This window comes from Malaclemys terrapin, chromosome 17, assembly GCF_027887155.1.
Source record: "Malaclemys terrapin pileata isolate rMalTer1 chromosome 17, rMalTer1.hap1, whole genome shotgun sequence".
Taxonomy (NCBI): domain Eukaryota; kingdom Metazoa; phylum Chordata; order Testudines; family Emydidae; genus Malaclemys; species Malaclemys terrapin.
Window position 1 is genome coordinate 816,957 of NC_071521.1, and position 27,082 is coordinate 844,038.

General features: G+C 41.6%; 1 protein-coding gene across 13 annotated transcripts in view; it reads right to left on the reverse strand.

Annotated features, from left to right (window-relative positions):
• Positions 1-27,082, reverse strand: part of RALGPS1 (Ral GEF with PH domain and SH3 binding motif 1) — a 377,097-nt gene that overhangs the window by 284,299 nt on the left and 65,716 nt on the right. For 8 of the 13 annotated variants that reach the window (XM_054007749.1, XM_054007746.1, XM_054007745.1 and 5 more), the window contains 3 exons: positions 22,816-22,884; positions 20,538-20,621; positions 7,909-8,035 (listed from right to left, as the gene is read on the reverse strand). In XM_054007749.1, the coding sequence (XP_053863724.1) occupies positions 7,909-7,965 (57 nt within the window). In that variant the 5' untranslated portion in view covers positions 7,966-8,035; positions 20,538-20,621; positions 22,816-22,884. The remainder of the gene's footprint in view (positions 1-7,908; positions 8,036-20,537; positions 20,622-22,815; positions 22,885-27,082) is intronic. The other 5 variants (XM_054007752.1, XM_054007751.1, XM_054007747.1 and 2 more) reach the window with 1 other exon arrangement.

The following is a 27,082-nucleotide window of genomic DNA, read 5'->3' on the forward strand; positions in this document are numbered from 1 at the left end:
AGAAAGTGAAAAATTAAAAGTCTTATGTGCAAAGTGATGGATTTCATGTCAGACAAACAAAAAATAAAGTTTAAGTCTGATATCACACTCATAGACATGAATAAATATTTCTACTAAAAACTGACCAACATATAAAGAAAGAACTTTCACGCAGTGCATTGCAAATCTTTTCTGAAAATAGATGTGGCTCGTGAATGTTAGTATTTACTATACCACAGACAAAATATATAGCTATCTAATCAGAACAGGCTTTTCATTCAAAATCTAAAAAATACCAGGATGTTTTTTTCCAGTAAAATTTTAGTTGTATCAAATCTTAAAAGTTTCCATCTCTAACAAGGCTATTTTAAAAGTTTAGATTAGAAAGAAAACAGTCAGAAAAAAGGAAACTGGCTGGTATTGCCAAGCTCAAATGGAACAGCTTTGGCTCTTCTCTCCAGGTTTCGCCACACATCCAGGCCATATCCAAATCTTGCTGCTTTCTTTCCACATAAATTACTGAAAATCTCAAAACCATCCAGCTCTGAGACAGCTAAACGCAACTCTAATGCTTGCTCATGCCCTGATCACCTCCTATATTCATTACTGCAATCTCATTCCCTCAGTGCAATTCCTACACTAGCCCCATCCAGTCCATCCAAAATGCTGTCACAAAAATGAGATTCCTTGCCCTGTTTGACCATAGTAGCCCCTCTCTGAATGCCTACATTGGCTCTGTGTCAGGGATAAGGCCCTGCACCTGCTCAGTCTTCTGACAGCCTAGTGAGCATAGCTGGGCTGCATCAGCCAGACCAGTGGCTCTCAATCTTTCCAGACTACAGTACCCCTTTCAGGAATCTGATTTGTCTTGCGTACCCCCCAAGTTTCACCTCACTTAAAACTACCTGCTTACAAAAATCAGACATAAAAATACAAAAGTGTCACAGCACGCTATAAGAACGGCCATACTGGGTCAAACCAATGGTCCATCTAGCCTAGGGTTACCATATTTCAGCAAGCAAAAAAGAGGACGTGAGGAGCCCTGCTCTAGCCCCGACCCCTTCCCGTCCTAGCCCTGCTTCCCCCCATCAGAACCCCCAACCCTCCCCCCGTTCCTTGTCCCCTGACTGCCCCCTCCTGGGACCCCTGCCCCTAACTGCTCCCCAGGACTCCACCCCTTACCTAAGCCTCCCTGCCTCTTGTCCCCTGACTGCCCCCTTCCGAGATCCTCCCCCCATCCTAACTGGCCCCCTAGGACCCTACCCCCTACCTGTCCCCTGACTGCCCAACCCTTATGCACACCCCCACCCCCAGACAGACCCCTGGGACTCCCACGCCCCATCCAACCACTCTCCACCCCGACAGCCCCCCCCCCAGAACTCCCGACCCATCTAAACCCCTCTGCTCCCTGTCCCGACTGCTCCGATCCCTCTCACCACCCCTGCCCCCTGACAGTCCCCGCCCCAAACTCTCCCCCCCCGCTCCTTGTCCCCTAACTGCCCCCTCCTAAGACCCCCCCCAACTGCCCCCCAGGACCCTACCCCCTACCTGTACCCTGACTGCCCAAAATCTTATCCACACACCCCCCAGAAAACCCCCCCCCGAACTCCCGACCCCCCGTCTCTTGACTTTCCCATCCAAAACCTCCATGCCCCTTCTCCGACCCCCTGGCCCCCTTATTGTTGACCTTCGCCTAACGTCTCTGTGAACTTGCTCAGGAACGGCCTAAGCCATTTGTCCCGGCACGCTGGGGAGGGGTAGAAGCTCCAGACTGCCGGAGGCAATCTGCGAATGCAGGGAGGGAGGGAGTGCTCTCAGCTGCAGGGCAGAGGAGGGGGAAGTGGAGGAGGGGCTCTCTCTGGCTGTCGGAGCCCCATGTAAGTGGCACCATCCGGCCGGCTGCCTTGTTAGCCGCGCGCGCTCAGCATGGGAGGGTGGGGAGGGGAAGTCCGGACATTTACAAAATTCCCCCCGGATGCTATTTTTAGCTCAAAAAGTCGGACATGTCCAGGGGAATCCGGACGAATGATAACCCTAATCTAGCCCTGTATCCTGTCTTCCAACAGTGGCCAATGCCAGGTGCTTCAGAGAGAATGAACGGAACTGGTAATCAAGCGATCCATCTCTTGTCGCCCATTCCCAGCTGCTGGCAAACAGAGAACACTTCAGAGCATGGTTTTGCATCCCTGCCCAGCCTGGCTAATAGCCATTGACGGACCTATCCTCCATGAACTTATCTAATTCTTTTTTGAACCCTGTTATAGTCTTTGCAAGGAGTTCGACAGGTTGACTGTGCATTACGTGAAGAAATACTTCCTTTTGTTTGTTTTAAATATGCTGCCTATTAATTTCATTTGGTGACCCCTAGTTCTTGGGTTATTAGAAGGAGTAAATAACACTTCCTTATTTGCTTTTTCCACACTAGTCATGATTTTAAAGACCTCTATCATATACCCCCTGCCTTAGTCGTCTCTTTTCCAAGCTGAAAAGTTACAGTCTTATTAATCTCTCCTCACATGGAAGCTGTTCCATACCCCTAATCATTTTGTTGCCCTCTTCTGTACCTTTTCCAATTCCAATCCATCTTTTTTTGAGATGGAGTGTCATATCTGCACGCAGTATTCAAGATATGGGCGTACCATGGATTTATATAGAGGCAATATGATATTTTCTATCTTCTTATCTATCCCTTTCCTAATGATTCCCACTGAACTAGACCACATGATGGAATGCCCCATTTGATTGGCTAAGGAAGCTAGAGGGCTTGCCCTTAAGCCCAAAAGCAGCTTGTTGCTGGCTGCTCAAAGCATTCACCCACAGATGCTCATTTATAGCTAGTCTTACTCCTGCCTTACTACAGCTCCGTTCCTGCCTTATTCCAGCTTTGGTCCCAGCGCTGCTCCTGCCTTGGACCCAGCCTTGCCCCTCTCTTGCCTCACTCCAGGTAATCCGTCTTGGATTCTCAGCTCCGATTCCTAACTTCTGATTTTGGCTTTGACCCTTGTCTCTCCCATCTGGCATCTGACCCTAACTCCGTCATCTGGCCTTTGATCACAGCTCCAACCACTAGATCTGACCCCAGCTCCAACCACTAGGCATGACCATCCACAACCCAGTCTCCAACATTCCCATTCACGCACAAAAGTAGTCCTTGACTTCATGGCCTGTCCAATTCTATCTTGTGGCCCACACCTTGGAGCTTGTTTCTTCTTGCAATCCCCATCACTCCTCCCCTCCATAATGCTCATGAAAAAGGTTAATAAATAATAGTAATAAAACAACATCAAAAAATAGTTATTTTCTTCTGTGGATTTTCTAACGTATCTAATAATTTCAGTTTGTCTTATAGATAGTAAGAGTTTTCAAGTGTAAAATTCCACATTTCTGCTGAATTGGGCTCCTTGTTCTGTAGACATGAGAGAGACCCTCCCCCACAGATTATTTTGTAGCCTAGGGAAGGTAAATTGCTTTAGTTTACACAGACAGAATATATTCTCAAAAATAGGTTTTATCATTAAAACATTATCATTTGCCAATTATAATTTGCCCAAACAGCAAGATAGAAGTGTTCCATATTTTGGTCACTTGTCATTGTATTTTGATTTCTTGTGCTAAACACTGAGAGGTTTGAAGATTGAAAAGTACAGATAGTAAGCCCTTTGGGGCAGGAACTGTTTTATAATTGTACCCTGTACATTGCTAAATGCTCTGTCAATGCTTAATTTAATATTAATAAATAATAACTATTATCATTGATATACTGGCAGCTCAAGATCCACAAATCTAGCAATATTTACATATTGACATTATTTAGGGAATGGTGTGAGTTAAAGGCTCTTTGGGGGACTACACAAACAATATGAGAACAATTTGCGTTAATGTGAGTAAACACTACACTTTGAAAGAATTTAAAAGATATGAGTTTGCTATAAAAGGAAATTGTAAACACTGCCCAAATCTCAAGCACTGGAGATCTTGCAAGGTCTTAAAAACAAAACAAACAAACAAAAAACTTCTATTAATCTAATCTAGCAACTCTTGTGTATGCCCTGTCTAGCCCCAACAGGATCACTTGGATTAATCAACTTCTTTTTTTCCCTGACCCGTCTTGTGCAGTTTTAGTGGTTTCTCCCAAACTCAACAGCTTGGAAATATTATCTGGTTATAAAATATATTTTTATTGATTCCTATTTACTTCAGCCTTTCCAAGATGGTAGTGTCTGGGAAAGCTGTGCAGAGTTACTGGAATTTACAGTATATTCAAGCCAGTAAGCAAACCCAAAGGTTAATAACAGAACTTTGAGGTCAAATTTGGACAGTAACAAACCAGCTCATTTCAATAATCCTGCATCATTAGTTAAAAGGCTTGAAAAATAAAGTCACTGTATATTACACAGACTAGTGACTAGCCACCCTGTGGTTAGGATTTCCACTGTGCCCAAAAATCGCAGGACCATCTCTATTTCCATGCATTTGTTTGGCATCTCATATAATAATCTTATTCAGCAACTACAGTAAATCTGCAATGTCACTTTAGAAACCATTATGCTGTTCTGCTTGGAATATGGTCTTGTGGTTAGGGCACTGTACTAGGACTGTTCCCTGCTTGGCAGCAAGACATTGGATAAGTCATTTAAATTGTTCTATACTTCAGTTCCCGTCTGTACACTGGGAATACTACTACTTTATTTTATAGATATATTTTCACTAATGCTGAAGGGCATGTAGGTACCAAGGTTAATCTCCCTATAGCAGATTTCTGACCAGTCATACATCAGCTAATAGATGTTCATTTCAACTGCAGCCACCACCATTAACCAAAGTTTTTAATTGTGGCCTCAATTTCAGCCTCGTACTTAGAGCTGTACCCAAATTGTAATCTATGTGCTATAGATCTCAATCAGATTCTTACTGAGCATCACAAGGCCTTGTCTGTACTAGGATAAAAAACTGACAATTCACCCCTGGTAAAACTCTATCATCAGTAGCAGAAGTGGCAACATGGTGGTAAAAATACCTGAGTCTTGTCTATATTACTGCCTCCACCATTGCTGCCATCCTTAGATGGTGCATAGGTGGTGAATTATACTTTCAATTTTTTCAAGTGCAGATGAGGCCAAAGAATCTGGCCAGCCTCTTTTCAGCCTAATAAGCCTTGATGAGAAAATGCACAGACCTTGTAATCCATCTCTATTTGGAGAAAAAAAGTTTTAAAAGATTTTTAAATCTACTGCACTCCCTTTTTGAAGATCTACTTTGCTTTAACATTGCAGACCTAGTGGCATCAATAACCCAAATTTAAAAGTGACATCTCAGAATTCAAGCAAAGAAATGGTAATGAAAAATCTCTATTTCATAACCATGTTTTCACTTAAAAACTAGAAAGTTACTGTACATTTTTTCAGAGTAACAGCCGTGTTAGTCTGTATCGGCAAAAAGAAGAACAGGAGTACTTGTGGCACCTTAGAGACTAACAAATTTATTAGAGCATAAGCTTTCGTGGACTACAGCCCACTATATGCATCCGAAGAAGTGGGCTGTAGTCCACGAAAGCTTATGCTCTAATAAATTTGTTAGTCTCTAAGGTGCCACAAGTACTCCTGTTCTCCTTTGTACATTTTTTAACGCCTGTTCTGCTTTTGCCTTGAATAAAAACAGTTCAATCTTTGAAAATGTGACAAAGCCGCATAATTATTTCTGTCCATACAAAGTATGTTCTAGTTAATATAACTGCAAGAGTTTTTTTAAACTGGATGAATTTCTCAAACTGTTGTCTGGCATGAAAATGTTGGGGTCTTCAACAGGGCCATGCTGCTCAGTGTTTTTCTTAAAAGGTCAAAGCAATAAGTAGGAAGCAGAACAGACTTTCAAAACTACAGCAACATTTGGCAAAATTACACAGGATACAAAAATTGAGAACTGTTCTTTCATATTAAAATCTCGGCTTTTGGATAGAGCAGTTTAACTGTAACTCCTCAAGAATTTCAAGGGGGAAAAAATGAAACTATGAGTAGGTCCATGAAGCATAAGATAAACAGCATAAACTAGTACAACAGACCAAAGAGTTCACAGAATTAGAATTCAGAGATGCAAAAGACCTATTACTTCATTTAGTTCAGTCCCCACAGTCAGTGCATTATTTTCCTTAAAGTATTATGGCAGAGCCATTGTGACACCATATTTAAGGTTAGTTCTCTTTTGCACTTAAAGCGGGAGCTCAATCTTTGTTTTGTATGAAAAACAATGTATTTACAATTATTTCCATTCTACAATATGGTATGGGAAAGACTAACAGTTTAGGAGAGGAATACAAAATTGCATTTTGATATATTCCCTTAGTAACGTTCCCTGCATCCAAGCCTGGGATGGAAAATAGATTTTGTTATCCCATGGGCATTTGTGTTAGAGACATGGACTTCTGCACCCTACCTGCTCAGTTTTTTGAAGACTAGGATCCCTGTGAAACTGTTTAGCCTACTCCTAAACCAACTGAATGATTTCATGAAGAACAAGGATCTTCAACAAAATGCTCCATTGGTTTGATGAATATCAATTTGTGTGTGAAAGAATCATTGCTATGGCAAAGATCCTGGTCTTCAATAAACTGTTCACTGGCATAAGAGCTCTTCTGAATCTACTAAACTGAAAACCTGATTTACAAATTTTCAAATGGAAAAAAAAATCATAAAAAATAGCCTTTTTTAAAATATTGAAGAATCTTCTAAAACCTAGTCATTTTTGTGAAAGTGATTTTTACACTTTCAAGATTTTCAACCACAGCTACTATTCAGCTGATTCGGAAGAGATCTTAAGCTAGCTGAACAGTTTAACAATGAGCAGGCTCTTCAGTATAGCAACATCTTCTTTCATATACAACAGGATCTTTATCAGAGACCCCAGATCTTTTACACCACTACAGTAAGAGAACAGTACACAGCCTTACTCATGAGCTTTAAACATTTATTTAATCCTAAAGCAGGCTTGGATAAAATAAATACATTTTAAGTAATACCTTCTAAACTGAAAATGTGGTTTAAAAACTAAACAGATGAGTTTGTTTCTCTAGGAGGAATTTAAAATATACACACAAAGGGTTAGTTTAAATTAAGAGATTTATAATGTAATGCAATCAAACAAACAAGGCTACTGGGTATAACAATCTTTTAAATTTCTTCACAAGGCCATTATAAGGTACTGAGAGCAAAAACATCTGCTATACAGTACAGTGCAATAGTCTCTGATAGTGAATAAGAATGAGAGCTTAGATGATCATTACTTACAGCAGCTTCCCTGAACACATCCTAATTTAAAAGAAAAATAGCTTTATAGTATCAAGAGGAGATGCACAAGACATCAGTTGAGATTTTAAATGCAAATACATTTCAAGGTACATTACATATTTTATACTATTTTCCCACAATAGCGACTGAATGCCTTCTTGCATCCACATCTATGCATTTTTACCATTTGAACACAGAACTGTGTGGAAAAAGGTAATCCCATTTCATGGAGGATTGGAGGTTTTGAAATTTGGTTTTGTTCTTACTCAGTAAGAAAGCCAAAAATGTCAAAATTCTCTCTCAAAGGGAAAGTCCTAAGGCCGAACTCAGAGTTGGGTAGTTGTTTATTTTTATTTGAAAGAACTACTTCAGCAAATAATCAGTCAATATAGATTGATTTAAATCTATCAACAAGTTACAACAACTGTCAAAAGCATAAAAGAAGGGTTTTTTTGTACGATCTGTGAACATTCAGAAGTACAGCATTCAAAGTTAACTTTATAGTAAAAAACCATACTGTTCCTAAAAAAAAAAAAAACCAGGATGGCATATTTCATGGCAGAAAGGATTTCTGTGGAAGCCAAAATAAGCTGCAACTTGTATTTTGACATAGTAGCTAACAAAATGAAAATAAACAGTGAGTCTGTACCTCTGGAGTGGCGGAGGTGATGGTCACGTTGGCCATGAGGCCATTCCTTTTATACATGCTCTCCTCAAGATGCAGGAAATTTCAGCTCAGCCACCGCTGGTGACACAACATGATGAATGGAGAACTCCTGTAAGGCAAATATATTTATAAAAAACTGACTTAAGGGATTTCCTTATTCTCTTGTGAGAGAGCAGCCACGTGTGTGGAACAAAAAGATCATTATGTGTTGGGGGAAGAATTCTCTGTGAAGTATGAAACCAAAAAGAGTACTATGTACTTTATCATAATAGCATACTAACACTTTTTTTTTTTCTTCAAGTCAGTTCAGGAAATAAACAACGTAAGTATAATGCTTATATTTAGATTTAGGTCTAAGAAGAAGTCCACATCAGAAGGCATCCATGCAAAGCCTTGAGAACCCTTGACTTACACTGAGAACATAAGAACTTAGGAGATACACAATAAAAACTAACCAAAGCAGCAGCACTTCTTCCTCCCATCTTACCATCCATTATCTAATCACCAGTTACGCAACCAATGGAGCGTCAGAAAACCTATCACACTTTCCCACCTCAACTGACTCAGCACTCTGCTAATGCCCACTCAAACAAGCTCTGCTGTGTGCTGGAAAGTCAACAATTCAGGCTGCTTCAAACTCCAAGGGGCAGAGCATTCCAAAGGGAAGAGGCCTCTACAGAGAACACTCGTCAGCAGCCCCCTTCTCAATGAAGAAGATCAAGTTCAAGGGCCTCTTCTCAACACAACAGTGACAATATAGCCTGGGGAATGGTGATCTCTCAAATAAGCAGGTTCCAAACTGCTATGGGCTTCACAGATTAAACACACCACCTTAAACTGTCTCCAGAAATCAACAGACAGTTCGCACAAAAACAGAGCACTGATGACAAATGGTATCATCAAGAGGCACTCAATCAGTAGACTGCTGCATTCCGCACCAACTTAAGTTCCCAGATAGATTTCATGTGTTCTCCAACAAAGACCACATATTGTCACCTCAAACTAGATTAATGCACAGTAGCATAGTTCATATCCAAAATAAATGCTCATAAGCTTTTGGCAAGGAGCAGATGATGGCAATGAGTGTTCCTGGACATAGATAGAATAATGTTCTTCTAACAACATATGGGGATCTAACATCATCCTCTGATTGCCCTACATTTCTTCAAGTGCACAAACACATAACATGCAGTTGGACATACATTTCCTGATTATACAAAATTAAATGTGTCTGAAGACAAACATCTTGGTCTACAATTATAAAGTACGTAATATTTAAATTAGTTATGCACATTTGATATTGTGACAACAAGTAACTGATTAGTATATTAAACAATAAACAAGAGTCCAGTTATTCTATAAAGAAAAAATATAAAAGAGAGACAAAAAGATACATTCAAACATCATCTATGATATGGGTTCAATGACCGTGATATATATAAACATGGATTTTAAATTCACTCTTCTCTCAGTGGAAGGGTGTTCATAAATATAGGATTAAATACCTATTTCTAAATAAATCACTCATTCAACCACAATGGCAAATCTCTCATGATGCAGGCACATGCTAACTCAAATGAGATTTTAAGGCACAAGACTTTACCTCCCACAATGATTTTGATTGATAATGTAATGGTGACACTTTGCCTTTAAGGTCATGGACCCATTTGGAGGCTATTAAAATACAGATCAGTCCATGAAGTCAGCTTAATTAGAACTGATAATTTTCAGTCATAATGTGTTTGTTTTGACAAACTGACTATTGATTAAATTGATTTTTTGTTGAAAACCTGTTTTTCAGGCTTTTGGTGTAAAGCGGGGGGGTGGGGGGCGTTGGCAAGCTCCCTACCTTGCTCTGCACCTCTCTGGAAGCAGCGACATCGCCCTCCCTCAGCTCCTAGGCGGAGGCACGGCCAGGCAGCTCTGCACGCTGCCTCCACCCTGAACACCAGCTCTGCTGCAGAAGTCCCGGAAAATCACGGAATCCATGAGTTCCATGATCTCCATGACAAACTCGCAGCCTTAGTAATCACTAACAGTCAGCATGGATTTACTAAGAATAAATCATGCCAAACCAGCTTGATTTCCTTCTTTGATAGGAGCAACAGAGGGTCCTGTGGCACCTTTAAGACTAACAGAAGTATTGGGAGCATAAGCTTTCATGGGTAAGAACCTCACTTCTTCAGATGCAAGTAACGAAAATCTCCAGAGGCAGGTATAAATCAGTATGGAGATAACGAGGTTAGTTCAATCAGGGAGGGTGAGGTGCTCTGCTAGCAGTTGAGGTGTGAACACCAAGGGAGGAGAAACTGCTTCTGTAGTTGGCTAGCCATTCACAGTCTTTGTTTAATCCTGATCTGATGGTGTCAAATTTGCAAATGAACTGGAGCTCAGCAGTTTCTCTTTGGAGTCTGGTCCTGAAGTTTTTTTGCTGTAAGATAGCTACCTTTACATCTGCTATTGTGTGGCCAGGGAGGTTGAAGTGTTCTCCTACAGGTTTTTGTATATTGCCATTCCTGATATCTAACTTGGGTCCATTTATCCTCTTGCGTAGTGACTGTCCAGTTTGGCCAATGTACATAGCAGAGGGGCACTGCAAGAGGATAAATGGACATAACTATTTTAGTTAAAAATAATTTTAACAAAAACAAACCTGATTTTAAAAATCTTGAATATTTAACCAAATTCAAAAATTTATATGCTTGTTTTGTTAAAATATTATATGTTTGCTCTTGAAGAAAAAAAATCCAGAATACATAACGTTGTTGTTTTAGTTAAATAAAACTATTTAAATGTCTGTCTGGTGATGTTCTCCTCCTAATACAGCATGGCAAGAAAATCCTCCAAATATTAATGATTGACCTGTTGAATTGGAGATATTTCACCTCCCAATGACTTCATAAATATCTGCTTCAATTACCTTTGGTAAATAAAATAACCAAACAATCATTAATTTTCTGATATAGCTGTAAAACTAATCTGAAAAGTTTTCAAAATAAATCACTTTAAAAATGTATAGTGTGTACCTTCTAAAAATGAAACCCACATCTATCTCTGAGTTGTGAAGAATATGTATTATGGTTATAACAACCAACAAGAATGCACTTTTATGTAGAAATCCATGATTAAATAGAGTCTTCCTGACTCTAGATTGACTAGATCAATTTGATTTAAATCAAATCCACCCTGATTTTAAATCAGTACAGAATAATTGACTTGCATTTATATCACTGAATATCCTATCAAACAAATGATGGGGTGAATATGCAGTGTAGTTGTAGCCATGTTAGTCCCAGGATATTAGAGACACAAAGTGGGTGAGGTAGTATCTTTTATTGGACCAACCTCTGTTGGAGAGAGAGACAAGATTTCAAGCCACACAGAAAGCTCTTCTTCTGTATGGGTTCACTATGCATATTTACAATGAAACTTTCACTGCCAAGTCTATAGACCAGTGGTTCTCAACCAGGGATTCGGGGATCCCTGGGGTGCTACAAGCAAGCACGACCACAACCAGTGTTAGACTTACTGTGGCCCACAGCAGAAAGCCTAAGCCCTGCCGTGCAGGGCTGAAGCCCAGGATCCTGAGCTGTTCCATCCGGGACTGAAGCAGAAGCCTGAGCAACTTAGCTTTGTGGGGAGCCCTATTGCATGGGGCCCTAGGCAATTGTCCTGCTTGCTACCCCTTAATGCCAGCCCTGGCTTTTAGATGCAGAAAACCAGTTGCTGTAGCACAGGTGGGACTTGGGAGTTTTTAATCACTTGCAGGAGGGGGCTCAGAAAGAAAAAGGTTGAGAACCCCTGCTAAAGAGCACGTTGATACATACTGTACATAGTGCCTTGTGCAACAGTACCACCTAGTGACAAAATAACTGAAGAGCACAAGTTTTAAAACATTTGGGAAACATGATAAGTCATAGGTAATGGTGAGTAAATGAAGGTGTCTAGTAATTCTGCATAGTATGTGCTACAGATTTAGCACAGATAGGGTATATCCTACTCTAGATGCATGCCTGGCTCTCATCAACTGTAATGAAGTTACACATGCCACACACACAACCACCAAGTAATCCATAAGCACAATTACATGAGTTAACAATACCAACAGCTAAGCAACATGACCACAGAACTAGAACACTACCAACCCCTTCACCTCTCCCATTGACAATTCCTCAGCCAACTGATGTGCTATCGCTCTTCAGCTAACAAATCATCTACAATAGGTTAAAAGTCAGATTGAAAAGACATGCTGGCAACCTCCTTGCCATATAATAAATAAACCTTATTATCTGATGACAGGTTTCAGAGTAGCAGCCGTGTTAGTCTGTATCCGCAAAAAGAACAGGAGTACTTGTGGCACCTTAGAGACTAACACATTTATTAGAGCATAACCTTTCGTGGACTACAGCCCACTTCTTCGGATGCATATAGAGTGAAACATATATTGAGGAGATATCTATACACACATACAGAGAGCATGAACAGGTGGGAGTTGTCTTACCAACTCTGAGAGGCCAATTAAGTAAGAGAAAAAAAACTTTTGAAGTGATTATCAAGCTAGCCCAGTACAAACAGTTTGATAAGAAGTGTGAGAATACTTACAAGGGGAGATAGATTCAATGTTTGTAATGGCTCATTGATTGAATAAGGACTGGGAATGGCTGAGCGGTGCTGGGATGTCGACGGTGCTTCGCTGCGCACCGAGGACACGGTGCCTGGTGCTGATTTGGTACAGCGCACCAGAGGCGCTTCTCCATGTGCCGACAACGCGGAGCCCAGCGCGGTGTCAGCTCGACGCACCGGTGCTGGGGCCAATGCTGACTCCATTAAAAGAGCCCGGAGTCGGATTTCACGCTCCTTTTTCGCTTGAAGGAGCAGCAGATCTTGCACTTCTCACTAACGTGAGACTCGCCCAGACAGCGAAGACACTGACTGTGTGGATCTCTTCTGGGCATACAGTTGCGACAGGAGTCGCACAACTTGAAGCCTGGGCCACGGGGCATGCCCCGAGCCAGGCACTCGCGAAAGAAAGTTCAGTAATGGAAGAGATCAGTGAAACTGGATACCACTAAGCTAGACACGCTGCACCTATGCTAAGCTGGAGCAAGTTCCGACTACCTTCACTGGCGGCAAGAAGGAACTGAGGGTGGGGGGAGCACGCAGCCCCCTTTATGGTGCAATATGTCGGCGCCACTCCAGGGGTCGCAGTGGTGCTCCCCCACTACGGATGCTGCTAAGGGAAAACTTCTGGCACCGGTGCACGTGGTGAGCATGCACACCTATAGTGGAATACACATGAGCAATCACTCAAAGAAGAACAATGGTATCCAAAATGAGAAAGTGTTATTTTCCCCACAATTTCAAAAACACTGCAACATAACTATGAATACAATTTTTACTGTTTAAGTTGATTCAAACTCCTTAATGTAGTATTTATTGGTCAAAGCTACCAAACAACAATGTAGTAAAAGATTTTTATTAGTTTTGCATGGTCAAGTTTTTTTTCCAGAAATGATTAAGCTGCTTAGCATGTGGCAAAAATGGCAAATATCAACATTATGCAATATTCTACCATGAAATGTTTTCACATCACATATTCTTAATTGTCAAAGTATCTCATCCATATCTTCAATTGAAATTTACTGACTAGATCAGTTTCACACCGAAGGTGCTAGTAGCAGCAGACTCTGGGTATGTCTACACTACGAGAGTAGTTCGATTTTACTTAAAGCGAATTTGTGGAACCGATATTACAAAGTTGAACGTATGTACCCACACTAAGGACAGTAATTCGACTTTGTGAGTCCACACTAATGGGGAAAGCGTTGACATTGGAAGCGGTACACCATGGGCAGCTATCCCACAGTTCCCGCAGTCCCCGCTGCCCACTGGAATTCTGGGTTGAGCCCCCAATGCCTGCTGGGGCAAAAAAATGTGTCGAGGGTGGTTTTGGGTAACTGTCGTCATTCAACCCTCACTCCTGCCCTCCCTCCGTGAAAGCGCCAGTGGGCAATCAGTTCGCACACTTTTCTGGTGATTGACAGTGCGGACGCCACAGCACTGCCAGCATGGATCCCGCTGCGATCATCGCTGCAGTTACGGCCGTTGTCAACACCTCGCACCTTAGCATCCACCTTTTTCGGAGGCAGATGCTGAGAAATCGGGCGAGGAGGCTATGGCAGCACGGTGAGGACATTAAGTCTGAGAGGGGCACAGACCTCTCGCAAAGCACGGGACCCCACGCCGTGGACATCATGGTGGCAATGGGTCATGTTGATGCTTTGGAATGGCGATTCTGGGTCTGGCAAACAAGCACAGACTGGTGGGACCGCATAGTGCTGCAGGTCTGGGATGAATCACAGTGGCTGCGAAACTTTCGGATGCGTAAGGGAACTTTTCTGGAACTTTGTGAGTTGCTGTCCCCTGCCCTGAAGCGCAAGGACACCCAGATGCGATCAGCCCTGACTGTCCAGAAGCGAGTGGCCATAGCCAGACAGCTACCGGTCAGTCGCGAACCAATTTGGAGTGGGCAAATCTACCGTGGGGGTTGCTGTGATGCAAGTAGCCAACGCAATCGTTGAGCTACTGCTCTCAAAGGTAGTGACCCTGGGAAACGTGCAGGTGATCATAGATGGCTTCACTGCGATGGGATTCCCAAACTGCGGTGGGGCTATAGATGGAACTCACATCCCTATTCTGGGACCAGACCACCAGGCCAGCCAGTACATTAACTGAAAGGGCTACTTTTCAATGGTGCTGCAAGCACTGGTGGACCATAGGGGACGTTTTACCAACATCAATGTTGGATAGCCGGGCAAGGTTCATGATGCTCGCGTTTTCAGGAACTCTGGTCTGTTTAGACGGCTGCAGGAAGGTATTTACTTCCCGGACCACAAAATAACTGTTGGGGATGTGGAGATGCCTATAGTGATCCTCGGGGACCCAGCCTACCCGCTAATGTCCTGATTCATGAAGCCCTATACAGGCGCCCTGGACAGTGAAAAAGAATCTTCAACTACCGGCTGAGCACGTGCAGTGTGCTTTTGGTCGTCTGAAGGGGAGATGGAGAAGCTTACTGACTCGCTTTGATCTCAGCGAAACCAATATCCCCATTGTTATTGCAGCTTGCTGTGTGCTCCACAATCTCTGTGAGAGCAAGGGGGAGACGTTATGGCGGGGTGGGAGGTTGAGGCAAATCGCCTGGCTGCTGATTACGCCCAGCCAAACAGCCGGGCGATTAGAAAAGCCCAGCGGGACGCGCTGTGCATCCGGGAAGTTTTGAAAGCTAGGTTCCAGAGTGAGCAGGGTAACCTGTGACTATTAAGTTTGTTTAAAACAGAAGCAGAACCTTCCCCCGTTTCTTTACCCAGTTAATGTTGACTATCCTCGCCATTTACCAACCCCCTTCCAACACACCTTTAAAAATAAAATAAATTAAACTTTGTTCATTAACACCGTTTTCTTTATTAAGGATTTCGTGGTAAAGTGTTGAAACTGGGACGCAGACTATGGTGGGGAGCGGGTGTAGTGATGGAAAAGACGCTTCTAAACTCGAGGAATGACAGGCTCCTGCTCCTAGAGCGGTCCGCAGTGGTGGACTGGTTGTTTCAACGGAGCCTGCCACCCCTCCTTTTCGGGACTCTGTGTGTGGGGGCTATGTGACTTTGTGGAGGGGGAGGGCGGTTACAGATCCCCTGCTGCGTGGCTCTGTCATCCAGGCTAAGGACCGCTGCATAAGATCTGTAACCGCCCTCCCCCGCCACAAAGTCACATAGCCCCCTTCCCCCCCACACAACATGAAAACCACCTCCCAGACTGACCAGGGTGCCTAGTGACTGCAATGTGTGTGTGACCTTCTGCTGAACCTGCCCCCGTGTCTGTACCCTGGTAAAGGTGACTGTCCTCTCCAATTACCAACCCCCTTTCCCCCCCTTCAAACACACTTTCCTCTAAAAGAACATGACGGAAACAGTAATTAACAGAAACGTATTTTTTATTAACAACTACACAGTTAGGGGATGAAACTAGGACGGGGGCTTGGGTGAGGTGCTTTTGGAGTGAAGGAAAGGACTTATCAAATCTTTGGGAATGAGAGCCTTCTGCTACTTGAGCAGTCTGCAGGGGTGGAGTGACTGTTTTCACGGCCCCTGCCGCCCCTCCTTCTTGGGACTTTGGGTGAGGGGGGGATGGGACTTTGTGGTGGGGGAGCCACAAAAACAAGCACATCCTCCAGCAATTGATCTTGGTGCACTATTTGCTTGAGAAAAGACAGACAAGAAGCTTCATAAAATAGAAACATCTGGGAGAGCAACCAAACTAAGGAAGGCAGCACTTCAACCAAGAGACGATGACAAGTTGAGCAGACTATCTGTGGAAGACCTGATTGCTAAGGATGCAGTTTATCACTTAACATGCCCTTTTTCCTGCTTGAATAAACCGAATCTTAAAACAAAAGCATCTAGTTATACTGCAACAATCCAATGAGAACGCTACATTTTATCATCTGAATGAAGAGAGAGACAATGATCTTATGTACAACAAAAAGGCTCTTCGCCTGTCCAAGCTGCTACAAAGATATAAAGTCCTACTTCCCTCAGACGTCGAAACTGCAAACTATTCCAGTAGTAAATTACAGGCAAGGTTAGAAAAAACACTATGGTTCTGCAATTTCATTCTACACACAGCAAAGACAAGGTAAGTCTACCATTGTTCTATGCAGCACAACATTAGCTGATGCTATCCAAGATCCTAGTAATCTGAAGCAGGAACTTAAGTCAGTATTTTGTCAATGTTCTTCTGGCGAGTAAGACTGGTGAACAGCTTTCAAATGAACAAGTGATTTTTTATAATGCCGCTTCAATCCTTCACTCTGAAATATTCAGATCATCATCCAAAGCTAGGGGACTGCAGTTTACTGAGGTCAGCTACTTTTGTGTGCCCCAATTGGTGCAGGAATTTGTCCTCTGGCTGATAAAGAGGTATATAATTCAGCCAGCAAAAAGTATCATCCTTTCAAAGAAAATGTGTCTCAGTAGCAGAGTGCATAGTGTTTAACAGTTCTACAATTATTACACCAGTGCACATAAACCTTGCTTCACAGCTATACCATGAGTTTGGGTCTTGCAATTTAATTGACATACTACACCTTCATGGATTCCACATCAATTACTATAAGCTGAGGTGGTTCATCACTACTGCTGCAAAAACTGAAGTAGGAGACTCCAGAGGGGTATGTTCATTCCAAATGGAACTGATCCACTTCATGCAGGTTCAAATCTCATGCACGAAGGAGATAATGATAAAGACATCAATGCAGAGATCACTGATGGAAAAAATACCTTCAATTCAACAGCTAGAGTGGTATTTCAAGAACAGTCTGCAGATAGGTTTCAGAGTGGTAGCCATGTTAGTCTGTATCAGCAAAAAGAACGAGGAGTACTTGTGGCACCTTAGAGACTCGTTCGTTTAGTCTACAGATAGTCCAGCATCACCAGAAATATCACTGAAGCACAGGAAAGAAAAGTCACTTTACTCTCCCCGGGCAATGAGAGTCTCTTATGCAGTATCTCTAATCAGAACAATCTTTCCAGCACAAAACTGTGTTCATGCCAAGGCAATGAAGACTGTGGTATCCCATTCATTCCCAACAGAGATAATGATAAACAAGATAAAGAGAATACGCTTGACTAGAATAGTCACCAGCGCTATTACATTTCAGTAACACCTGTACAAATTTATTATTAGATTTTATTTTACCCTTCAGGTTATTGTTGTGATGCTTTGAGGTCACAAAGAAATCCAGTTTTATGTCTTGAAATAGTTAAAGAGAAACTAACGCAAATATTTCAGAGTGGTCATTTTAACATGTCAATGGTGTCACTGTTTATCCCCATTTCTGTGGTAACAGAACCACTTGACAGTTCCACATCATACCTCACCTTAAAGTAGACATAATAAGCTTCAAATGATTTATGTCGTGCGAGTGTGTAGAGAGGGTACAGTAAGTCAACCAAATTAGTGCTGCCACTCGCCTATTACCTGTCCTCCTCTCCATTTGTTGTATACAACTGTCGTCATTTAGCTTATCAAATAGAAGGCTAAGGGTGACAATCACGATCTGCAACTATGTATATGGGAAACAGAAATCTGATAATAGATGGGTCTTCAATCTAGCAGACAAAGATATAACAACTCCAATGGCTGGAAGTTGAAGCAAGACAAATACAGACCCAAGATAAGGCACAGTTTTTAACAGTCATTGTACAGTAACTTCCTGGTTAATGTTGTTTTGTTGCTGATCAATTAGAGAACATGCTCATTTAAAGCTGCACAATGCTCCCTTAGAACGTTGTTTGGCAGCCGCCTGCTTTGTCCACTGCTTGCAGAAAGAGCAGCCCGTTGGAGCTAGCTAGTGGGGGCTTGGAACAGGGTGGGCCAGCAGCTCCTCACTCCCCTAAGTTCCCTGTGCTGGCTATCAATTGCTGGGCAGTACAGCTGTCCCTCCCCCCACTGCCGTGTGCTGCTCCTATCCTCTGCCTCGGAGCTGCTCCCGGGAGCCTCCTGCTTGCTATGCAGGGGGGGCAGGGGAGGAAGAGGGGTGCTGATGTCAGGGTGTCCCCCTCCCTCCCGCTCTTGCCCCCCGCTCCTTTACCCCGTTGCCACAGAGCAGCAGGGAACACAACAAAGCTCAGGATTGAGGGAGCTTGCTGGCAGCAGCTGCTTCTCAACTTGCTGATCTACTTAAAAAGGCAGTGTACTTAGAGTGGGGTCAGTGTACTTAAAGGGGCAATGTGCATCTCTCTCTCTCACACACACACACACACACGGTGTGTATCTCTGTCTCTCTCTACCATGTTGTCTCCACTCCCTCCATTCATGCTGCCTTGTAGAGTGTGAGGCTACATTAACAATGTGTTAACCCTTGAGGGCTCAGCAGAGTACTAGTTCATCATTTAGCAGTAAGGCATTCCCTGGGGAATATCCCACCCTCTTCCACTCTCTGACTTCACCACCTCAACCAAGCTTCATTAATTCTTATGGGGAAATTGGATTCACTTAACATCGTTTCGCTTAAAGTAGCATTTTTCAGGAACATAACTACAACGTTAAGCGAGGAGTTACTGTAATTAACTAGTGGAACAATTCACCAAGGCCTGTGGACCAGTGTTCCCTCTAATTTTTTATGTCCATGTGCGGAATGAATTTTGTTATGTGCATCAATATGGAGGTGATGTGTGGTGGGGGTGAGGGCTCTGGATGGGGGTGCAGGCTCTGGGGTGGGGCCAGGGATGAAGAGTTTGGGGTGCAGGAGGGGGCTCAGGGCTGGGGCAGAGGGTTGGGTGCAAGGGGTGAAGGCTCCAGCTAGGGGTGATGGCTCTGGGGTTGGGCTGCCTTGGGATTACCTGAGTGGGTCCTTGCCTGCGGATTGGCGGAACCCTGGTTGAATGGCATAGGGCCTATCATCACTTTCTCTAGCTCAAGGGTAAGCTAGGAGTCCTTTCCATGTAGCAGTTTGCATCTCTTATCTGGGAGCATGCAAGCCGCTTGCACACACTAGCGCAGGGGTTGGCAACCTTTCAGAAGTGGGGGGCCGAGTCTTCATTTATTCACTCTAATTTAAGGTTTCGCATGCCAGTAATACATTTTAACATTTTTAGAAGGTCTCTTTCTATAAGTCTATAATATATAACTAAACTATTGTTGTATGTAAAGTAAATAAGATTTTTAAAATGTTTAAGAAGCTTCATTTAAAATTAAAATGCAGAGCCCCTCAGACCAGTGGCCAGGACCCAAGCAGTATGAGTGCCATTGAAAATCAGCTTGCGTGCCGCCTTTGGCACGCGTGCCATAGGTTGCCTACCCCTGCACTAGTGCGATCAGGGATAACGCCCGGTGAGGTCATTACAGTAGGTACTGAATCATCCATAAAGGATCAAGATCTTGTTGACTAATCAGTGGTGCTAGAACAACAGCAACACTGGACTTGACCAAAGGGAAAAATCAAATAGATTCTTTACTTTCACACTCTCTTACATGTGATGTTTGGATAAAACAATGATTATGTCTGTCTGTCTCCTAAGCAGAACAGGTAGATGAGAACATATTACAGCTGTGATCTGTAGCCTTCCATTCTATATTATATTTATTTTAGACTGCTGGTCCTCCTCTTCAAAACCCTTAATTGGCTAAAGTCAACTACCTCAAGGCATGCCTCTCCCTTAGAACACAGGTTTGATGCAGTTGTCAGCGTGTAGAATTCAGCTTGTTGAGACCAAAGCATAGATCTACAATCTCAGTAAAGGTGGTCTGGAGAATAGAGCCCTACCATGACAATAACTGAAACTTAAAGCACCTGTATTTGACACCTAGAGACCAGAGAGATTGGTGCAATACAGATACATACACATTCCCTTACAGTTATACACATTTTAGTATGATAATTGCAAATTATCAAAATCCTTGTTTTGCTACTGCATGTTTCAAATCATGGCCATTTTGGCGTCATTAAACACACTGCATGTGCACATTGTACATATTCTACAGTATGCATCTTGTAAGGTTTTTTCTTTGTTTTTTTTTTTTATATAATAAATAAAATCAGATTAACTTACCCATGTTATATGTTTGTCTCCAAACAAATTCAGGTATTCAAAAACAAGAGTAGTATTGCGACATGTCTCTCAGAACAGTAATTTCTGAAAAAGTCAAATAAAGCTATGTTTTATACAAAAGTACTTTTCAAATTCACACACAATCACACTCTTCTGTAGATTTAGTTCTTAATGGTGTTTTAAATCAGTTATCTTTGAAAACAGATTATTCCTTACACAATACAAATATCAGATAGCCATGTTTTCCATCTTAAATTCTATAATGCTTATATTTCAATTTTCATATGATGTATAATTCAGCAATTTACATCTGGGAATTTACAATCCTTTCATATTACTGAAGTATTAAAAATCTACTACTAGATTTCCAAAATATTAACTAAATGGGAATTATTGTTTTGAACTTATACCATTTTAATAATTTAATATGAATCTGTTTTACTGTAAAGTGTCTATGATACTTTTAATGATAGATACTATATAAAATGCATTCTAAAAAGATCTCTGTACCTGAAAAGGTGTTTTTTTAAAAATTATATTTACATTACAAAATATTCAGTATTACAACTATAATATTTTTTGATGGATGAAGAGTGGGAATTCATGTTCTGCCAAGATAAAAATCTGGGAAGCAGATCAACCTCCACTGGCCTTCCCTAAGGAAGTACATACAGCATGTTACATAGGATACAGAGGCAACTGAAATAGGCTGCAAAGATTTTTTGCTTAACACTTTTATAAGGTAAGATTTTCCTCTTGATTCCTAGATGCAACAATATACATCCAGAAGAGGAGAATGGTTATTTAATCATTAGGAGAAGTGCTTTTCAGTGAGTGTTTCTTTTTCTGAATTAATAGGGGAATTATTAGTTCCTAGGAATTAAAGATCTATGATTTTCAATGAGGTGAGATCTTTATGCAAATTGCATGAAAGAAAGCCTTTATTCTGCTTTCATGGCTGTCCTGCGTAAATTAAAAACAGCAACATCATTAATTCTTCAACCAGAGTAAGTCATTACACATCACGGTGACTTTTCAATATGCAACAGAAGAGCAGGATAAAGGTTCATGGAACCATCTCACTATAGCACAAATGGTCATTCAATATGAAAGGCTGTAAACGCTAAAACTCTGCAGGGTTAGCTTGTGCAACTTAACCAAGTGCAACTCTCTGACCCTGCCAGCAGCATGTGCATATTTTGCTAAATTTTTTAGACATAATGCAAACAGTGATATTAACAAACAGTAAGGGGGAAAGGGGAAGGAAGGCCAGGCTTACAGAAAAAGTTAATCACAGTTACTCTATTCTGGTCTACACATATCTTGATGTTCCTTTAAATTACATATGTAGGTAGAAAATATCTATGTACACACATCTATTTATACACAAAAAACTTGATTAACTTAAGGTTGCTACTATTTCCCACCAACAGACCTCTTCTCAGTCTCAACTGTGCCAATTTTTAAAAAGGCTAAATAGGATAATTCAGGTCATTATAGGCCTGTCAGCCTAACACTGATCCCAGGCAAGATAACGGAGCAGCTGATCCAGTGCTCAATTAATAATGAGCTAACTGAGTGTAACGTAATTAATGCAAATCAACATTGGTTTATGGAAAACAGTTCCTGTAAAACTAACCTGGTATCTTTTTTGGATGAGATTACAAATTTGATTGATAGACGTAATAGTGTTGAAGTAATATGCTTAGACTTCTGTAAGGCAATTGATTTGATACCGGAAGAAATTTTGATTAACACGGCACACATTACATTAATTAAAAACTGGCTAACTGATAGGTCTCAAAACGTAACTGGAAACATGGAATTATCATCAAAGTGGGTGTGTTTCCAGTGAGGATCCTACTGGGATCTGTTCTTGGCCTTACACTATTTAATATTTTTATCAATGACCTAGAAGAAAACAAAATCACAACTGATAAAGTTTACAGATGACACTAAATGGGGGAGTGGTAAATAATTACGAGGACAGGTCACTGATTCAGAGCAATCTGGATCACTTGGTAAACTGAGCACAAGCAAACAATGTGTATTATAATATGGCTAAATGTAAGTAAGTGTAGGAATGAAGAATGTAGGTCATAATTACAGGAAGGGGGACTGTATCCTGAGCAGCAGTGCCTCTGAAAAATATTTGGGGGTTGTGGTGGATAATCAGCTCGACATGAGCTCCCAATGTGCACTGTGGCCAAAAGAGCTAATGCAATCATTGAATGCATAAACTGGAGAATCTTGAATAGGAGTAAAGAGGCTATTTTACCTCTGTATTTGGCTGCTGGAATACTGTGGCCAGTTCTGGTGCCCACAATTCAAGAAGGGTGTTGATAAACTGGAGAGCCAAAAGAATGATTAAAAGCATTAAAAAAAACATTTCTTGTGGTGATAAACTCAAAGACCTCAATCTAATTAGCTTAAAGGGAAGGTTATGGGGTGACCTGGTTATAGTCTATAAGAATCTACATGGGGAACAATTACTTAGCAATGGGCTCTTCAATCTAACAGACAAAGGTATAAATTATATCAGCCGATGGCTGGAAATGGAAGCTAGACAAATTCAGTCTGGAAATAAGGCATAAATTTTTGACAGCGTAATTAACCATCTGAACAATTTACCAAGGGTTGAGGTGGATTTTCCATCACTGACAATTTTTAAATCAAGACTGGATATTTTTCTAAAAGATATGCTCTAGGAATTATTTGGGAGAAGTTCTAGGACCTCTTTTATACAGGAGGTCAGAGTAGATTGGTCCCTTCTGGACCTTGGAATCTATGAATTTATTAAAACTACCTCCCCTTCATTACTCTCAAACCACAATCCTTTATCTTCATCCTGAAATTAAGCACTATCTGACTGCTATTTATTAACCTATGCAAGATGAGCTGTTTGCCTCAGTCCAGTTCCAAGTGAGGAGGAAGTCTATTTCTCAGAAATATCATCACGGTTGGCAATGACTGAAAATCTTATTTGGAGCCACAGGAAGCCACAGATTTAATGGGGGTAAAATGCATATGGACCACAGATCTGTAGAGAGGAGTGACATGACCATAAAGGAGACATTGTGTAGAGGGGTCACTTCATGTCTTTTGAAATTGAAAAAAAAAAGTAAAGGATCTGTTCACCAGTAAGTTCAGCTGCTTAGCATGTTGGCGTCTGTGAATCCCTTTTGTAGGTCCCAACTCTCCCTATGCATTGTATGTGTAGTCTGGACACATAATTCAGGGCTGAGGACTCCACTAGGTGACAGAATGCCTAAAGTTAGGAGTTGCAATAATGAGCCAAATCATCTTTGTAGTTCTACCTTCTAGGGTCTGATTTGCAGAAGTTCTGAGCACTCACAACTATAAATGAAGCTAATGGGAGCTGTGTTTTGAACATATGAATTAGGTATTAGGTATCTCAAGTTGGCATCCCAAATTAATGGATAATTTTGACAATTTTGGTTTAAATCTTTCTGTGCCTCAGTTCCCAGTCTATAAAATGTGGATAATATTGCCTTACCTCACTTTGTAGCACTTCATAAACATTAACAAAGGTGATCAGCACCACAGAAAAGCATGTGAAGTAATAAGTCTATATTCAGTATGTGGTCTGGAAGGTGTGCCATAAACATGACCTGTGGCCACACACGGGTGATGCCAGAAATAAATATTCATTAGCTACCTGTTTAGTGATCAGAGTTCATTCTTTGCACTGAATACGGCAGGGATCTTATGGAAAAATAGTATGTGATCATGTGCTGAAAGGGGTGAAATTAAGGGTTCATAAGTAATCTTAATTCTGGCAATGCATAACTTTTGAGTGCTTGATTTGGCAAATGTAATGTTCTTAATTTTTTTATTTTAATTTTTGTGTAAACATAGTTTTGTTTTCCATAGTATTTCCAAATTAAGAGATGGTGCTTTTCCAAATGCTTTGCTCATCAGTGGCAGAAACTTTAAATCATCACTAATTATTCTGTGCTGAAAATTGGCAAGTAAACTTGCCAGAATGCTTTTCACCTGCAAGAAGGTTGATAATGAGAATAACTGAGGCTAAGTCTACACTACCCGCCTGAATCGGCGGATAGAAATCGATCTCTCGGGGATCGAATTATCCCTGAATCGACGTTCTTACTCCACCAGCGGAGGTGGGAGTAAGCGCCGTCGACAGGGAGCCGCGGAGGTCGATTTTGCCGCCGTCCTCACAGTGGGGTAAGTCGGCTCCGATAGGTCGAATTCAGCTACACGAATATCAGCTACGCTATTCGCATAGCTGAATTTGCGTATCTTAAATCGACCCCCCCTCCCCCGTAGTGAAGACCTGCCCTAAGACTCCTAATTGTTGTGCTAGAGTGTTGGTGACCAGCTACTGCAGAGTAACTCGCCACAGAAAATGACTGCTATGTTTACCAATCCTGATTTTACTTTACAGTACTTGCTGTTTGTTTTAAAGTATATACTTTTTTGTGTGCTGTTTAAAGCAAGGCTGTATAAATGTTACCAGGGAATTCCAGCTTTCTGTGGGGAGGAAACAAGCATATGAGAGAAGATAACTTTCAGAGAGCTGAGCAGGAATAGCTGTTCTGAAAAAGTGAGCCCTGTGTCTGCTAATTTCTTTTCCAGCTGGCTGCTCCCGGGAATGTGGCCAGCTGTCAGACTTGGCCAGTTTGAACATACCTATATTTCTATCTAAGTGGGTTGTTACATCAGCTCTAACAGGCTTGTTTCTCAATACAACACTGAAAGGAAACAATCTGTAACATAAATAGGTGTCCATACCAACATCTCTTTACATTAAATATTAGTTAACGCCGATGTTGTGGAGGGTTAAATTTGCTGGGGAAATTGAGAGTAATTATGGCACATGCTATTTTACATTAGTGAAGTTGGTTTAGTATTCAGGGAAGCATTGGTAGTCATTACAACCCAATTTCTATAGTGATTTGAATAAAAGCTGCGTACATTTATTTTTCACTATGTGGTTAAGTTACAGTGCTTATTTAAAGTGTATGAGTTACAGCCACGCACCTGGGGATCTGGGGAATACTTAACTAGGGCCTTGTCTATACTTATGCGCTGTTTTGGCGGCAGGCAATCAAACTTCTGGGTTCGATTTATCGCGTCTTGTCTGGATGCGATAAATCAAACCCAGAAGTGCTCGCCATCGACTCCGGTAATCCTGCTCGGTGCAAGGAGTACGCGGAGTCAACGGGGGAGCCTGCCTGCCGCGTCTGGACTGCGGTAAGTTCGAACTAAGGTACGTCGACTTCAGCTACATTATTCATGTAGCTGAAGTTGCGTACCTTAGTTCGAATTGGGGGGTTAGTGTAGACCAGGCCTAAGAGATGCTGCCCCTCCCCTGTTGCTCACTAATTTGTGGTCCTGGATGCTAGAAACATAGATGTTTACATTCTGGTTGCATACACTAGTGCAATTTCAAATTCTTCTGTGCCCTCTCTTGGTCAGAGAAGCAGGTGTTGTGTATCTTCAAAGGCATGTATAATAGATCTTGAAAATACAGTAATTGTCAAGGTTTATCCATTTTTAGACCAAACAGACACACTTTTGGGCCAGCTAAAGTTTTATCCCAGAATAGTCCATTGGCAGCTAATAAATGGAGTTTACAGCACCCGAACTGTACTTGGGGATATGGGTGAAGGACTTATCAGCTACAGCTAAATCTATAAACCATTTCAAGTGTTATGTTGCCAGTAGTACTGAGGGAAATCACACATACAGATACACACACTGGGAACAATGAACAGTGCTTATGAGGAGTTATCTGGATGTTTCAGTCCTGTTTTACTTTCTTCATAAACTTTTTTAAAAAGATGAGACTAGAGCATTAGATGGAGGCTTATTGCCACAACAATACAAACAGTCAATGCAGGAGAAAAAACAAATCTCATTTTATTTTGCTGTGTAAATTCAGGGCTTTTTAGTATATAATGTGCACCGGAAAATTATACTAAAAAGTGAGTCTCATTATTGTTCATAGTCAAACAAAGATCACCACCACAATTGGTGGGGCACAAGCACTGTAGGAGATGAGGTTTACTGGGGGTTTTCCTAAATTATCAGCATAATTAACAATGTTCAAAAAGAAGAACAGGAGTACTTGTGGCACCTTAGAGACTAACAAATTTATTAGTCTCTAAGGTGCCACAAGTACTCCTGTTCTTTTTGCGGATACAGACTAACACGGCTGCTACTCTGAAACCTAACAATGTTCAGTTGAGCTGAGCTTGAGAAGAGAAAATGTTGTGTGCGGGGGACTACTGCACAAAAGCTATTGTACCACAGTGGTCTTTATGCTGAATACACTATGGCATTTACCCAAGAGTTCTAAAAGAACTCAAATGTGAAATTGCAGAGCTACTAACTATGGTTTGTAACCTGTCCTTTAAATCAGTTTCTGTACCCAATGACTGGAAGTTAGCTAATGTAACGCCAATACTTAAAAAGGGCTCTAGAGGTGATCCCAGCAATTACAGACCAGTAAGTCTAACGTCAGTACCGGGCAAATTAGTTGAAACAATAGTAAAGAA